At 43.5% G+C, this 17,377-nt stretch overlaps 1 protein-coding gene across 2 annotated transcripts in view; it reads right to left on the bottom strand.

Moving 5' to 3' along the window:
- The window catches only part of LHCGR (luteinizing hormone/choriogonadotropin receptor), a 115,336-nt gene that overhangs the window by 32,690 nt on the left and 65,269 nt on the right, over positions 1–17,377 (bottom strand). For both annotated transcript variants that reach the window (XM_072140330.1, XM_072140329.1), the window contains exons 5-9: positions 11,394–11,468; positions 9,298–9,375; positions 7,995–8,063; positions 3,690–3,764; positions 1,863–2,048 (exon numbers count right to left, since the gene is read on the bottom strand). In XM_072140330.1, coding sequence (XP_071996431.1) covers positions 1,863–2,048; positions 3,690–3,764; positions 7,995–8,063; positions 9,298–9,375; positions 11,394–11,468 — 483 coding nt within the window. The remainder of the gene's footprint in view (positions 1–1,862; positions 2,049–3,689; positions 3,765–7,994; positions 8,064–9,297; positions 9,376–11,393; positions 11,469–17,377) is intronic.

Below are 17,377 nucleotides of genomic sequence, written 5' to 3' on the forward strand. Positions count from 1 at the left end.
GTCTGTTGTTATATGAAAGAAAGAGGTTACTGCCCCCTTGTCTCGTCTAAGATAATTGACCTAAAAACTTCTGGAAGACAAATCTTTTTGAAAGGATGATCTTATTGATCATTGTCCTTCGGAATTTTCTACTCTGTGTAAGAGTTTCTCTTTAAGGAGTATCTTGAAATTTTTGTGTATTTTTGCCACCAAGATTCCCCCATAAAATGACTCTACATTTCCGTGACTCACCTCCGGCTGTATCTTCAAAGGAATCTTCCCGCCAAGCAAGGCCTCATCCAAAGGATCAGTGGGGGGGGGGGGGGGCCTGCTCGGCATTCTCCGGCATCTCCATAGAGATGAATGGAGCAGAACCGTCATGTGCGTTCGTCTGCGTAATTAACTCGGGGAGCAACAAGGGATCCGATGGAGGTACTTGGGACCCCATTGGACCCCTCATTCTCATGATCTGTGTGGGTCTCTTTACTGAGACATCCACTGATCAGCAAGTTAGTCCCTATCCTGTGGAAAGGGCCCATCTTGCTTGGTGGGAAAATCCCTTTAGGGCCAGAACACTCACTTATTAATCCATCCAATCTTAACAAGCCTTTGCCCAAAAATATTGCTTACACCCCTGCGCAGAGCAAATGATCAATATAGGCTCAGAGGGGGAGATTTACTGCCAGGCATTGTCATTACTTCCTCCTTTTTGCCACCTCTACACCAAAAGGGGGGGCAGTCATTGGCGGAGTGGCGTAGCCTGGCATATAATTGTATGCCGCTGCAGCCTATCCACCGTATACATCAGATACATCTCGATGGATCCGGCAGTGCCAGAGTGTGCTGGTTCCTGTGCAGGGTTTGCTTCGGCACACTTACCATTCTCCTTGTACCTGACTGCGTATTTGTTACTTGCCTATGTTCTTGTCTTGACCAAGCTTGTGTCTCCCTTATAGGGGTTTTATAGGAATTCTGAAAAACTCTGTTGTGGCCGGGGCAGTGGTACCAAATAAAGTGTACTTGGCCTGCTCCAGCATCACTCTGGTACTTCCGGTATTGGGCACCTCCGCTTGGCCAGAAGTGTCAGGACATCATGTTATCTACTTTGACCAATCAGTTGCCTTCTCAGACTACTTCACTTCCTCATCCTGTGACCCACCACCACCAGCACTTCCAGCCAGGCAGAGGTGCCGAATACCAGAAGTACTGGAACAACCTGGGAGCTGTAGCAGAGTAAGTACACTGCATTTTTTTAAACCCTTCCCCAGCCCCCACAGGGTCCCTTTAAGTACATTTGAGGCCCATTCTGACCCGTATCCAAAGAACAGATTCTTCATGCCAAATCCAACCTCGACTTGTTCATGATGACTCTCCAACCTTCCCTCAATTATATTGCATCTCAGTACTAGACCTGCTGTCACCTTCACCGGGGTAGCGACCGGCTGATCTCCATTTTAAATCCCTATATATGGGTTAATGGGTCAACACCATGGAGATAACATGTCCTTAGGTGTGACCCAAAGCCTTCCAAATAGACTACACAGTGGATCGATGGATAAATGAGTATTTACTAAAACCACCTGCCAATCCACCAATCAGGGGAAACGGGATCGGTAACGGTCATGATCGGTAGGGGTCCCGGTGGTCAGACTCCCACCAATCAGATTATTATCCCCTATGCTGTGGATAAAGAATAACAATTAGCTACTTATGTGCCTTTAAGGGGGTAGGAAATCACAGTTTCATTCCTAAACTGAATCCACATTTACTATAACTTGTAAGTTTCTGTAACTGGGGAATAAAAGGATCATATTTTATTACTCCGTGGCACGCTTTATAATAAATGGTATTTTTGGAGGCAGAGAATGTTACTTGTTACTTACTCCTTTAATCTCATGTCAGTAAAAGCGCAGCAGTGACTGGGATACGTTAGCCGTGCTTCCACCAAGTTGGCAAGTTTGTCCAGGGCCGGTAATTTCTTCAGATAATAGGATTTTTCTGCTACTAAGACTTGGATGTATTCCAGGCCATGGACGGGGAGATGCTCTAATGCTGTGGCTGTTATGTCTCTAGAAAACAAGAATGTGGACGGAACATCCAAAATTCTTCATAAAAACTGAATTTTTTTGTGCTCATTTTCCATATTCTACAATTTGTTTTAAAGGGGTTGTCCTGGATCAGAGTCTTTTGTATAGGGTGTAGAGGGGGTATAGAAATGAACAAGTTATACTCACAGTCTCTCACTTTCCGATTCAGTGTGGCACCACCTGTCACCGCCAACATCTGTTTGTATACAGAGGCTCAGTAGCGGGCACCCAACATCTTATTGTATACAGATGCCCAGTAGCGGGCCCCCAGCTAGTGCACCCGCTACAGCAGCAGTTGGAGACTGCAGCAGGGGCACTGCTGTATTTGTGACTAGTAATGAACAGACCCGAACCACAATGTCCGCGTCGGTGCCAAACATTGTGGGTTGGCGTCCCCGAACCCGAACTTTATCTCAATTCCAACATAGGGTGTCTTTAGATGGCACCGGCGGGGTGCTTAATGTCTCTTACTCTATGATTGTCGCTCCCCAATGTCATCATGGGGAGAGGCGATCTTAGGGAAAATAGCTTTGTCGGTACCATCGAAAGGGTAACACCTGCGAACGGATCATTAGTGTAATGATCGGTGGAGGTGAGCGTCTGGGTCTGGTACCCAAACCTGGACTGAACCGATATTCTACTGATCCCTAGTCGTGATAGGAAAACCAGATAGGGGTGAGTATAATGTGTTTATTTCTATACCCTGGGACCCTCAACATTAAACCCCTGATCCTTGACACCCCCATGAAGGATATAGTTTAATGTATTTAGTAAACTGGTGTCAGGTTAGCAAATAATACATTTTATAGTAATTTTTACAGAAATTTGATATCTTTAAAATAGACAATATCAGATCCCCATTATTAGTAGGGGTTCAAAACCTGTCACTCGAATATGAATTTATTTTAAAGGAACACTTCAGTCAAAGCTAATTCATTGAATACATGGTGCAAGGCCTGAAGGGAGGAGCAAGACTCACTGGGGCAGATTTACTTACCCGGTCCTGTCGCGATCCAGCGGAGCGTTCTCCGATGAGGATTCAGAGCTTGCCGGGATTCACTAAGGTCGTGCGCCCGATGTCCACCAGGTGTCACTGCTGCGCCGAGGTCCGCCGGAGTTCACCATCCTCTTCCTGGTGCATTAAGCGACCCTTTTTTAAAAAAAAAATAGCGCAATTTTTCCGAATCCGTCGGTTTTTCCGGCGGGAACGCCCCCTGGTTTTCGTAGCATGCAAGCCGGCGCAACACAATCCGATCACGTGCGCCAAAAACCCGGGGCAATTTGTTGCAAACTGTAAAATTCGGAAAAACCTGGCGGAAAAACGCAATTTGGACACTTAGTAAATATGCCCCATTGTATTCCTAGAACCTTGCTAGACCCCGGAGTCCTTCTCCTCCCTTCAGACCCTGCACAAGGTAGAATTCAATGAATCGCTGTGGCTGTTTTAATAACCTTTAAATCTACGATAAGAAAAGCTAATAATTGATAGTTTTTATCCCAAACTAATGACAAGAAACTAATAAACTCAGACGCTCTTAGAGGGTATTAATTGTAGAAATTATTTTTTGTAGAATTATTAATAAATGTCTGAAATGAAGAAAACTAAATGACTCTGGTACTTACAAACGATTTGGTCCAGTGGATCCCTTTAAGGCATCATTATGGAAACGTTGTAGATTTTTGTTGTCATTAAGAAACCTGCATGCAACAGATATTAATTACACTACATTTTCTCCATAGAAATTCAATTTTAATAGTCATGAGTTCCTGCATACTAATATTCTGCCTGGAGTGAAATGACTGCTCCCGTTGTTACAGGCAGGATTTATCTAGGTCTGAGGAAAGCTTAACAAAAATACTGATTAAAGCTGGACACGGGGCACTTAAAGTGAACCTGTCATCTGCCGTATCTGGTAGCAGCATATAATAGAGGAAGCTGAACTCTATGATATATTAGGTTACATGTTTTTGGAAAGGACTACTGGAAGAGACAGTGAGAGTCCTGATTACTCCACCCACACACAGTGGTCGGCAGTGAGAGTCCAGATTACCTCGCCCACACACAGTGATTGGCAGAGAGAGTCCTGATTACTCCGCCCACACACAATGATTGGCAGTGAGAGTGCTGATTACCACTCCCACACACAGTGATTGGCAGAGAGAGTCCTGATTACTCCGCCCACACACAGTGATTGGCAGTGAAAGTCCTCATTACTCCACCCACATACAGTGATTGGCAGAGTCCTGATTAGCGCTAATCCCTTCTCCTCTCCAGCGCGCATCCTGTGTAGCCTAATGGGTATTTTCCCCCTTGAATTCTGCTGCTGGGATCTTACATTGATCAGTCCAATTCAAAATGGCCATCTGACACAGTTTTAAGGTGGCTCCACCTAGTGGTGACGAAAGGCAGGGTTTTTTGGGGGGAGGATTGAAGAGTTTGGTATTCACAAAGTTAGTTCAACAAACCTACTGTAGTCCTAATGCTCCAAGGCTTCTGTATGTATAAAATTATTAAAATGATCATATTACTTGTGCTAATCTCTTTTTGGCAAGATTAAGACTCACTTCCTGGTGGCTTAATCTGGTCTAGAAGTTTTGTGAATCTTTCACATTTTGGAACTATTTACTTTATTGCTTGTTTACCAATTAAAATAGTGAATCTTTTTATAAACAATATAATAATAAGACGTTGCATTGATATTTTTTTTGGGGGGGGGAAATCAGCCTTTGCTGCAACATTTTGCACATCTTTGCTGTTGGCTATTATAAATTATAAATTAAAATGTAGCTCAGGTTCGGCTGTGCAAAGGCTAATATATAAGAGTATTGGATTATATGCAATTCTCTCATGTATGAGCAGGAGCAGCCGCGGGGGGATCACATTCCCCATAGCAGTCTCCATGAGAATGTTGATAGGATGAACAAATTGCATATTTTCAGCTAAAGTAAAGCAAATCACAAGTTATAATTCATGGGAATTACCAAATTGAAGACACATGCCTATGGATAAGCAAATATCCTAATTAAATTGCATAGACATCTCAATATTAATACAATACTCTGCAAAAGTAATAGGCAGGTGTGGAGAAAAGGAAGAGAAACAAAAGTGTTAACAATTTATTTTTAATCCGATTAACAAAATGTAAAGTAAATAAACAAAAGGCAAATAAAATATTTTGTGTGACCTCTGCCTTCAAAACAGCATCAGTTCTTCTGGAACTCAGCAGTGAGGTTGTTCCAAACATCTTGGGGAACTAACGGCAGATTTTCTGTGGATCTTGGGTTTCTCAAATCCTTCTTTCTCTTTATGTAATCCCAGACAATTATAATGAGATCAGGGTTCTGTGGGGCTTTGCTTTCAGAATTCCTTGGAAGTGGCATTTATCTTGCCTTGTACACCATGGGCATGATGGGGCATTGAGAAGTGGGCGTGATGGGGCATTGAGAAGTTGGCGTGATGTGGCATTGACAAGTGGGGGTGATGTAGCATTGAGAAGTGGGCGTGATGGCACACGACCAGGAAATTTCAACTTATGCCTCATTCTGCCACCCTCATGCCACTTTTGACAAGTGGGGGTGATGTGGCATTGAGAAATGGGCATGATGGGGCATTGAGAAGTGGGCGTGATGGGGCATTGAGAAGTTGGCTTGATGTGGCATTGACAAGTGGGGGTAATGTAGCATTGAGAAGTGGGCGTGATGTGGCATTGAGAAGTGGGCGTGATGTGGCATTGAGAAGTGGTTGTGATGGGGCATTGAGAAGTGGGCGTGATGGGGCATTGAGAAGTGGTTGTGATGGGGCATTGAGAAGTGGGCGTGATGTGGCATTGAGAAGTGGGCGTAATGGAGCATTGAGAAGTGGGCGTGATGTGGCATTGAGAAGTGGGCGTGATGGGGCATTGAGAAGTGGTTGTGATGGGGCATTGAGAAGTGGGCGTGATGTGGCATTGAGAAGTGGGCGTAATGGAGCATTGAGAAGTGGGCGTGATGGGGCATTGAGAAGTGGGTGTGACAGAGCATTGAGAAGGGAGCGTAATGGAGCATTGAGAAGTGGGCGTGATGGGGCATTGAGAAGTTGGCGTGATGTGGCATTAAAAAGTGAGCGTAATGGAGCATTGAGAAGTCGGTGTGATGTGGCATTGACAAGTGGGGGTGATGTAGCATTGAGAAGTTGGCTTGATGTGGCATTGAGAAGTGGGTGTGATGTAGCATTGAGAAGTTGGCTTGATGTAGCATTGACAAGTGGGCGTGATGTAGCATTGAGAAGTGGGCGTCATGTGGCATTGAGAAGTCGGCGTAATGTAGCATTGAAAAGTGGGCGTGATGTGGCATTGAGAAGTGGGCTTGATGGGGCATTGAGAAGTGGGCGTGATGGGGCATTGAGAAGTGGGCGTGATGTGGCATTGATAAGTGGGCGTGATGTGGCATTGAGAAGTGGGCGTAATGGAGCATTGAGAAGTGGGCGTGATGGGGCATTGAGAAGTGGGTGTGACGGAGCATTGAGAAGGGAGCGTAATGGAGCATTGAGAAGTGGGCGTGATGGGGCATTGAGAAGTTGGCGTGATGTGGCATTAAAAAGTGAGCGTAATGGAGCATTGAGAAGTGGGCGTGATGGGGCATTGAGAAGTTGGCTTGATGTGGCATTGAGAAGTGGGCGTGATGGGGCATTGAGAAGTTGGCTTGATGTGGCATTGATAAGTGAGGGTGATGTAGCATTGAGAAGTGGGCGTGATGTGGCATTGAGAAGTGGGCGTGATGGGGCATTGAGAAGAAGGCATGATGTTGCATTAAGAAGTGGGCGTGATGGGGCATTGAAAAGTGGGTGTGACAGGGCATTGAGAAGTGGGCTTGATGAGGCATTGAGAAGTGGGCGTGATGTGGCATTGAAAAGTAGGTATGACGGGATATTGGGCTATGAAAATTACCCCTGACCTGCTAATTTTACTATAGTTTTAGCTGAAATCTACGCAGGCCAGTAGCTCTCGTAGATTTAATTTGGGTTGGAACCTCTTAGTGTCTCCAGCGTGCTGTGACATTAATTATGGGCTTAACTATGATCCCTCTGTAGAATACATTTTAAACATTAAAAAGGAAAGGATTCTTTCCTGCATTGTTTCCTAACCTGACTAAAACCTCTGCCCAGTATTGTATTCAATATTGTGCTCAGTCTACCCACAGTACTTAAAGGGGTCGGCCACTTATGCTAAACTTTAACAGGGTAAGTATAAGACCCTAATAGTATCACCTTTATTATACTTACCTTGATAAAGTGTACCGGGAGCCATTGGTCACATGACCCCAGGCAGCAGGACTCGTGCTCTACTGGCAGATGGAGAGGGCGGAGCAGTCATTACTGTCTACACAACCCCTTCTTCATAACCACTCCCACATCAGTGGTTGGAGGGGAGTGCCAATGACTGCATCGCCCTCCATCCCCCAGAAGCCAGCAGGACACGGAACAGGAAGTCCTGAGTCCTTCTACCTGGAGGTCATGTGACCTGCAGCACCCAGTAAACTTCAACAGTTTAAAGTTAAGCATAAGTGTCCAACCTGCTCAATTTTCAGGTAATGGCTTATGCACAAGAATATGCTTGCTTTATGAAACATGGACTGAACATTACTTCAGGGACATGGATCCAAGCCTCATAGTGATGCAAGGAGTCTCTGCATGCCGTACTGGTAACATCATTACTGTAGGATGCAGTTGTCCCCTTGGAATGCAGGGATTCCTTGCATCATTTCTAACTATGATACGTGAGCTCTCATCCTTAAAGCCATGTTCTTTCCATGAAATCCATGTTTTACGGACCAAACTCGTTCATGTGAATACGCCCTTATTCTCAGTGATGTGGCACAGATGACAATAGTGAGCAGCATGCATGGGGCTAAACTTCCATTTGCAGTCTGAAGAGAAATAATTAGACTTACAATTGATCCAGCTTTGTGCCATTGAATGCATAGTTTTGTATTTCTTCAAATCCATTTCGGAAAAGTTTCCTAAAGCGTGAAAAATGCAAAGGGTCACGGTAACACTGACAGGACGGCTGAGCAGTAAATGGCTTCGTAAACAGTGCGCTTATTTTTCTTCTTCAAAGTTTCTATTATTCTCTGCTGAGAAATTTAGTTTGCAAAAATACCTTTAGTTACTTATTATGTCGGCGTCGAGGCTCCTCCACCAGTCGTTGCCTCCCTCTTGGCACTTTATTGGCCTTATCAATATATAAAGTAACCCAATAACAAAGCCAAACATCAAAAACATTGTAGGGATTTTCAGTGGCTTAAAATTTTGGGTGTCAAGTGGAGACAAGAAAATCTTTTAAAGGACATCTATCACCAGATCGAGGATTGTAAACCCAGCATACTGACATACTGGGGCAGATTTACTTACCCGGCCCATTCGCGATCCAGCGGCGCGTTCTCTGAACAGGATTCGGGTCCGGCCGGGATTCATCAAGGTAGTTCCTCCGCCATCCACCAGGTGGCACTGCTGCGCTGAAATGCATCTGATCGCGCCGGATTACACCGAGCCGGACCAGGTGAAGGTAAGCTCTTCCCAAGCGACACATTTTCGGTTATTAAATGCGGCGTTTTTTCCAAATCCGTCGGGTTTTCGTTCGGCCACGCCCCCCGATTTCCGCCGCGTGCATGCCAGCGCCGATGCGCCACAATCCGATCACGTGCGCCAAACTCCCGGGGCAATTCAGGTACAATTGGCGCAAATCAGAAATATTCGGGTAACACGTCGGGAAAACGCGAATCGGGCCCTTAGTAAATGACCCCCACTGTCTTTTAAAATTATGCAAATGAGACTGAGGGGCTCCAGGTTCCATAGGAGTTAATGGAGCCTGGAGCCCCTCAGGCTCATTTGCATCATTTTAAAACACTTTTTTCTCAAAAACAATAAGAAGCTGAAAGAACATCAGATCCTGCCAGAGGGGGCGCACACCAGTATGTCAGTGTGCTGGGTTTACAATCCTTGATTTAGTCATAGATGTCCTTTAAAGGTCCTATCAAGTGATCTTTTAAAATTTGACAACTTTTGTTTTCACTAAAACAATATGGAAGAACAACAGACGTGGTGCAAACAGACATTAACATAAAACCATCAAAAGCCCATTGCAATCCATTAGACTCCTGTTATTATTGTATGTACAAGATTCATCCAAAACTAATCAAAAAATATTTGGGTTCAATTTGTTGCCTGAAAATAAACAGATATTTAGTTACTTACAATATCAAAGATTCATTGTTCATTTCTTGGAAAGCATTTGCCGGTATTGCAGTTATGTGCAAGTTGTCATAGATCTCCCTGGAGGAAGAGGAGAGCAACAGTGAAACAATCCAGAGGAGTAATAGGAGGGGGATTCAACAGTCCTCTAACATCTGCTATAGAAGGTAAGTAGGCCCTGGGCACATTAGATGGGTAGACAGCTATCTATAGAGGGTAGGTAGGCCCTGGGCACATTAGATGGGTAGACAGCTATCTATAGAGGGTAGGTAGGCCCTGGGCACATTAGATGGGTAGACAGCTATCTATAGAGGGTAAGTAGGTCCTGGGTACATTAGATGGGTAGACAGCTATCTATAGAGGGTAAGTAGGTCCTGGGCACATTAGATGGGTAGACAGCTATCTATAGAGGGTAAGTAGGCCCTGGGTACATTAGATGGGTAGACAGCTATCTATAGAGGGTAGGTAGGCCCTGGGCACATTAGATGGGTAGACAGCTATCTATAGAGGGTAAGTAGGCCCTGGGCACATTAGATGGGTAGACAGCTATCTATAGAGGGTAAGTAGGCCCTGGGCACATTAGATGGGTAGACAGCTATCTATAGAGGGTAAGTAGGCCCTGGGTACATTAGATGGGTAGACAGCTATCTATAGAAGGTAGGTAGGCCCTGGGAACATTACATGGGTAGACAGCTATCTATAGAAGGTAGGTAGGCCCTGGGCACATTAGATGGGTAGACAGCTATCTATAGAGGGTAGGTAGGCCCTGGGTACATTAGATGGGTAGACAGCTATCTATAGAGGGTAGGTAGGCCCTGGGCACATTAGATGGGTAGACAGCTATCTATAGAGGGTAAGTAGGCCCTGGGTACATTAGATGGGTAGACAGCTATCTATAGAGGGTAGGTAGGCCCTGGGTACATTAGATGGGTAGACAGCTATCTATAGAGGGTAAGTAGGCCCTGGGCACATTAGATAGGTAGACAGCTATCTATAGAGGGTAAGTAGGCCCTGGGCACATTAGATGGGTAGACAGCTATCTATAGAGGGTAGGTAGGCCCTGGGCACATTAGATGGGTAGACAGCTATCTATAGAGGGTAGGTAGGCCCTGGGCACATTAGATGGGTAGACAGCTATCTATAGAAGGTAGGTAGGCCCTGGGAACATTACATGGGTAGACAGCTATCTATAGAAGGTAGGTAGGCCCTGGGCACATTAGATGGGTAGACAGCTATCTATAGAGGGTAGGTAGGCCCTGGGCACATTAGATGGGTAGACGGCTATCTGTAGAGGGTAAGTAGGCCCTGGGCACATTAGACGGGCAGCCAATCCTTGCGACTTTGGTGGGTTCAGCAAAAATAAATTTAACGTGTATGTCCTGTGTTAGAGTACAATGGGGCTTATTTACTAAGGGTCCGCGGCTGCACTTTTGTGAGATTTTCTAAAGTTTTTGGGGATTCCACAGCGGTGATAGGATTTTAACAGGGGATAGTGTTGGACACGACCGGATTGTGGCGGCGGGCCGTAGGACGATCTGACAGATTCAGATTGAGCGTGGGATTTAACTTTCAAATTGTGTCACAAGATCAAGCACTTCCATACACCAGGAAGAAGAAGGTGAACTCCGGCGGACCTGAGCGGGGAAGCGACACAGGCAGGATATCGGGCGCACGATCTTAGTGAATCGCGGCACAGTGCATTATACACGGACAGTGCACTTTGGGTGAACTCCGCAGGACAAGGTAAGTAAATGTGCCCCATGACATCCAACAAATGCAGATTGCCCTTAAACCAACTGCAAAACCTCCTTAGGGTGTGGTCACACGTGGCGTTAGCTTTCTGTTGCGATCAAAACCCAGCACCCAGCAGTTTTTAAAAAAAAATGCAAAACACCCGATACTGGTTACCAATCACATGCGTTTTACTGGAAGCACATCTAAGATCAGGTCAAAACTCCCCTAGGCGCTAGTTAGCAAACACAAAACTAGCGCGTTGTTTTATAATTATAATTTAAAAAATCACAATAACACTAGAATGATAAATCAACAAAAATAACAAAAGTAATAACCGAGCTACAGCTCACGATAAATATACTTACAAAATGAAGTTTAATTCGATGGAGAAGATTTTTGTGACATCCGGAAATTTCCGAATTCCTGTGTTACAAATACTCCTACAAGACATAAAGCACACTATAGAAGTGTAACTGCAATATTAAGCACAACGAAAATCAAATGTAACCGATATCGTTATTACCTTCCCTGGCAATTGCAAATCCCATATACTCTGGCGATATATGCCGGTAACTAGTGCGGAGGCAAACATATTTCCAGAAGTAGCTATTTGTGATGGAAATAAGCGTAATAAATATGTAAAGTGCGGCCGTATGATGTGATGATGGCTCTTTTAATAACCGCAGTCTATGGATTTATAAAATAATTGGCTATTAATGCGGAATAACGTGAACCTTAGAAGTGATGATGAGGGTCTTAAATCTGGGGGGACGTTCCTTCTGAATACATGGCTGGCAATGTCGGTGATTAATTTACAAGCGGCTATAACACTTCGCCTGAAGATGTCAAGTAAAGAACACACTTCATGATTAAATGAACCTGCCGCCCTACAGGTCGTCCCGCAATATGGCAGACGCTGAAGTGAGGATCCTAATTAAAGAAGATAAGGTCTTGCCGGTTGCGTTTCGAGGCAATTTCTGGCCGTCTGTAGGGGGAATGTGTGTTGTTAATCAAACAGCGGAGGTCAGTCCAGACCTTGTCCTCTTCTGATATTACTGTACTAATAACTAATGAAACCGCTGACATATTGATGGCCGCTGTATAATGTTGTCATCAGGTTTTTTTTTACTCTTTGTAATATTCAGCTGTGATGAGATTATGTTTAATTAGGATTCTGTAATAAACAGCCCGATCCTGGTGGGAAAGTCGGGGTCATACAAATTAAGTTCATTATCATATTCACAGTTTTGATTTTTTTTTCTCATCGTTTCTAGGTTTTATATTAATTAGCTTCATATTTACTTTATATTTATTTAAGGGGAATATGTCACCTAAAAATGACCTCATTTTTAAATCATGTTTTTATGATTAAAAATATTTTGTAGGTATTTCTAATTAACAATGTGAAATGTCAATATTAACATAAAATTCAGAAATAATGCAATTTACTCCAATTACTATGTCTTTTAATAGACCGACCCCTCTTAAATTTTATACAGGATATATTTCCAACAGTAACCTCATTTACATCACAGACAGAAGATAAGACCTATATACAAAACACTATCATTACATCCCCGCACTGTACAATGACCTCTATATAGATAACACTGACCCATCATTACATCACTACTGACAATAGATGATGTCACAGCTTATCTCCTCCCCCTTCCTGTACAATGACCTCTATATAGATAACACTGACCCATCATTACATCACCACTGACAATAGATGATGTCACAGCTTATCTCCTCCTCCTCCCTGTACAATGTCATCTATATAGATAACACTGACCCGTCATTACATCACTACTTACAATATATGATGTCACAGCTTATCTCCTCCCCCTCCCTGTACAATGACCTCTATATAGATAACACTGACCCATCATTACATCACTACTGACAATAGATGATGTCACAGCTTATCTCCTCCCCCTCCCTGTACAATGACCTCTATATAGATAACACTGACCCATCATTACATCACTACTGACAATAGATGACGTCACAGCTTATCTCCTCCCCCTCCCTGTACAATGACCTCTATAAAGATAACACTGACCCATCATTACATCACCACTGACAATATATGATGTCACAGCTTATCTCCTCCCCCTCCCTGTACATTGACCTCTATATAGATAACACTGACCCATCATTACATCACTACTGACAATAGATGATGTCACAGCTTATCTCCTCCCCCTGCCTGTACAATGACCTCTATATAGATAACACTGACCCATCATTACATCACTACTGACAATAGATGATGTCACAGCTTATCTCCTCCCCCTCCCTGTACAATGACCTCTATATAGATAACACTGACCCATCATTACATCACTACTGACAATAGATGATGTCACAGCTTATCTCCTCCCCCTGCCTGTACAATGACCTCTATATAGATAACACTGACCCATCATTACATCACTACTGACAATAGATGATGTCACAGCTTATCTCCTCCCCCTCCCTGTACAATGACCTCTATATAGATAACACTGACCCATCATTACATCACTACTGACAATAGATGATGTCACAGCTTATCTCCTCCCCCTCCCTGTACAATGACCTCTATATAGATAAAACTGACCCATCATTACGCCATTAACTATTGCAGCAGGGTACATAGTAAAACAGAATCCAGTAGTTGAGATCTTGTGGATAAGGAGTAGATGACAAGTCTAGTAATATTAAGTAACTGTCCGATATATAGAATTCTGATAATGTGCTGTGGATATTGTAAATATATTTTGTAACTGATTCCTTATGATCGGGGTGGGTGGGGACTTTTGGCTGTCTCCTGGTTGGTTACCTGCAACATTTTCATACTTCAGTGTACGGAGCTGTATATGGTGTCATTTTTGCAAGTTGAGATGACATTTTCATTGCTATCATTTTAAGGATAGTACTGTCTTTTGATCACTTTTTATTACATTTTTCACATGTTGATGAAAAGCCTAAAGACTATAAAAGTTGTTCCGGATTAATTCCTAGTTAATACTGGTGACCTTTCCTTAGGATCACTATGAATACACCCACAACCACCACATACATTTTTTTCAGAGAGCACAACTGACCCCCGAGGATATATTATCAATATATGATCATGAGACTCATTAATTACTATAATAAGCTGTAAAACCCATTTAATTGAGTGTAAAACTACTAAGCATTGCTTCCACCGAAAAAATACCCACATTTAATTTCCTTCTTTATACTTTTAAGTTATTCTCCGTCCGCTTCCGGTAATGTGGTCCAAAACACATACTATAATAATTGGGTTCACAGGGAGGAGGACCATGTTTTGGGTGGAAGTTAAAGGGAACCTGTCACCAAATTTTACGTCACTTAAACTACGAGACCCCTTATGTAGGGGATAAAATGTCCTTTCTAGAATTTCCTCTTTTATGTGAAATATCACCCATCTGCCTATAAAGAGTGTCACATTCAGAGGCTGCAGAGGGTGGATCAATATATAGTCTTTTACTGGTGTCATTTTAATGATAAGGATCTCAGCTTTCAGATCTTATTCTTTTATGTGAAACCGCATCCATTTATATATAAAAAGTGTCACGTTTAGGGGCTGCAGAGGGTGGATCACCTCATAGTCTCTTACTGGTGTCATATTAAAGACTTTCAGATCTCATCTTTTATTTATCTATAAAACTTTTCATATGAAAATGAGCAGAGAAGAGTCATATTAGCCTAACATGAGTCATGCTGAGAGGCTACGGGGAGTGCGTCACCTCAATCTAGTACATAGAAACATGATTTTGGTGTCATTTTAAAGATTTTTTTATTTCACATCAGGCCTGTGGTTCTGTAGGCTACTTATCCGGAGATACAAGCAGCTAAAAAAAACGGCGAGAAACTGGATTTTATTTTTTATTTTTTTGCTTCGGTAGATCTCAGAACCACAAGCCTGATACAATGTTATCCTTATGCTTAATATTAAACCAAAAGCGTGTTTTGGTGCTATAGAATCACATTAGGGGCATCTGAAGTGACCCTCCACCTGCAGCCTCACAACTATTTCACTTCTTTATAGGTAATCGGGTGAGATTTCACATAAAGGAGGGAAAGGACATTTCATTCCCTACCTGAGGGGACTGGTGGTTTGATGGGGTCAAATCTGGGGCCCTATTAAGCGAATTCTGGTCCTTCACCGTATGGTCTTCTGTGGTGGAGGAGTCTTGTACCTGGCAGTCCCATGTAAGGATCTATATAAAGTGTCAGCGCTCTGATTTGACATGGGGTACGTGCGCTGATAACCGTGGTACGTGTTCTTTCTTTGCGATTAGATTGTAACCCTGGTAACCCTATATGGCGTCACACAGACATCTCTCCGGCTTCTGTCCCAGCTGTCACTTCCATTGACCAGGCCTTATCAGTAACCGGCGGTAATGTGTTACCATAATGACACGGAAGGCGAAAGAACGCTGCTACACAAACCAGAGCGCCCTCCGCTCTACTGACACAACGTAATCTTATTACACGGCCTGACGTCAGCTCATCACAGGTATTTAAAGGGGTTTTCTGGTGTTTTGAGGAAGATTTTACTCGTTGCCACGGACAGTACAAAAGTGTGGGAGACAGGGTATAATGTAATTTATTACAGGGGTTAATGGGGTTGTCCATCTTCAGAAAATAATTGATATTGTTTGTGAAATGAAAAGTTATACCATTTCCCAATATACAGTACTTTCTATATCAAATCCTCACTGTTTTCTAGATCTCTGCTTGCTGCCATTTCTACAGGAAGCCTCATTGTTTACTTTTCATAAGAACAGATTCCTGGTCATGTGATGTCACACGGGTGCACGGCTCATTATATCCCTGGTCATGTGATGTCACACGGGTGCACGGCTCGTTATATCCCTGGTCATGTGATGTCACACGGGTGCGCAGGTCATTATATCCCTGGTCATGTGATGTCACACAGGTGCACAGCTCGTTATATCCCTGGTCATGTGATGTCACACGGGTGCGCAGGTCATTATATCCCTGGTCATGTGATATCACACAGGTGCACGGCTTGTTATATCCCTGGTCATGTGATGTCACACGGGTGCGCAGGTCATTATATCCCTGGTCATGTGATGTCACACAGATGCACAGCTCGTTATATCCCTGGGCATGTGATGTCACACAGGTGCACGGCTCGTTACATCCCTGGTCATGTGATGTCACACAGGTGCACAGCTCGTTATATCCCTGGTCATGTGATGTCACACAGGTCCACGGCTCGTTATATCCCTGGTCATGTGATATCACACAGGTGCACGGCTTGTTATATCCCTGGTCATGTGATGTCACACAGGTGCGCGGCTCGTTACATCCCTGGGCATGTGATGTCACACAGGTGCAAGGCTTGTTATATCCCTGGCCATGTGATGTCACACAGGTGCACAGCTCTTTATATTTCTGGCCATGTGATGTCACACAGGTGCTCAGCTCGTTATATCTCTGGTCATGTGATGTCACACAGGTACACAGCTCATTATATCTCTGGTCATGTGATGTCACACAGGTGCAGGGCTTGTTATATATCCCTGGTCATGTGATGTCACACAAGTGCACGGCTTGTTATATCCCTGGTCATGTGATGTCACACAGGTGCACGGCTCGTTATATCCCTGGGCATGTGATGTCACACAGGTGCAAGAGAGTAATTACAGCAAGTATATTGGAAAATTGTATAACTTTTCATTACACAAACCATATCAATTACTTGCTGAAAGTGGACGACCCCTTTCATGTAAACTCTACAATCAGATCATGCTTAATGCCAAAAAGTTTAAGTCATTCACAGACTATGCACAAAATAGATTTCCCTTCCTAAACAATCGTATGTGTTTTGCCAGCTATGGATGGTAATGCAGTTTATGCATTTTATGTTTAAACAGCTTAATTTTATATATATGGGATTCTGTCACATTGAAGATGTGTCTGATCTGCAGGCAGTATGTTATAAAGCAGGTGGAACTAAGCAGATTGTACAGTGTCCTCTAAACCAGGGAGAATATTATAGAGCAGGAGTAACTTATGCTACACAAATAGAAGATTCTATAGTGTCCTATCTGCAGACAGCATGTTATACAGTAGAGCAGGAGAAGCTGAGCAGATTGTACATAGCGTCCTTTCTGCAGGTTACATGTTATAGAGCAGGAGGAGCTGAGCATATTATACATTCTGTCCTATCTACAGGCAGCATGTTATAGAGCAGGATGAGCTGAGCAGATTGTACATACTGTCCTATCTACAGGCAGCATGTTATAGAGCAGGAGGAGCTGAGCAGATTGTACTTAGTGTCCTATCTGCAGGCTGCATGTTA

This window comes from Engystomops pustulosus, chromosome 3, assembly GCF_040894005.1.
Source record: "Engystomops pustulosus chromosome 3, aEngPut4.maternal, whole genome shotgun sequence".
Classification (NCBI taxonomy): Eukaryota; Metazoa; Chordata; class Amphibia; order Anura; family Leptodactylidae; genus Engystomops; species Engystomops pustulosus.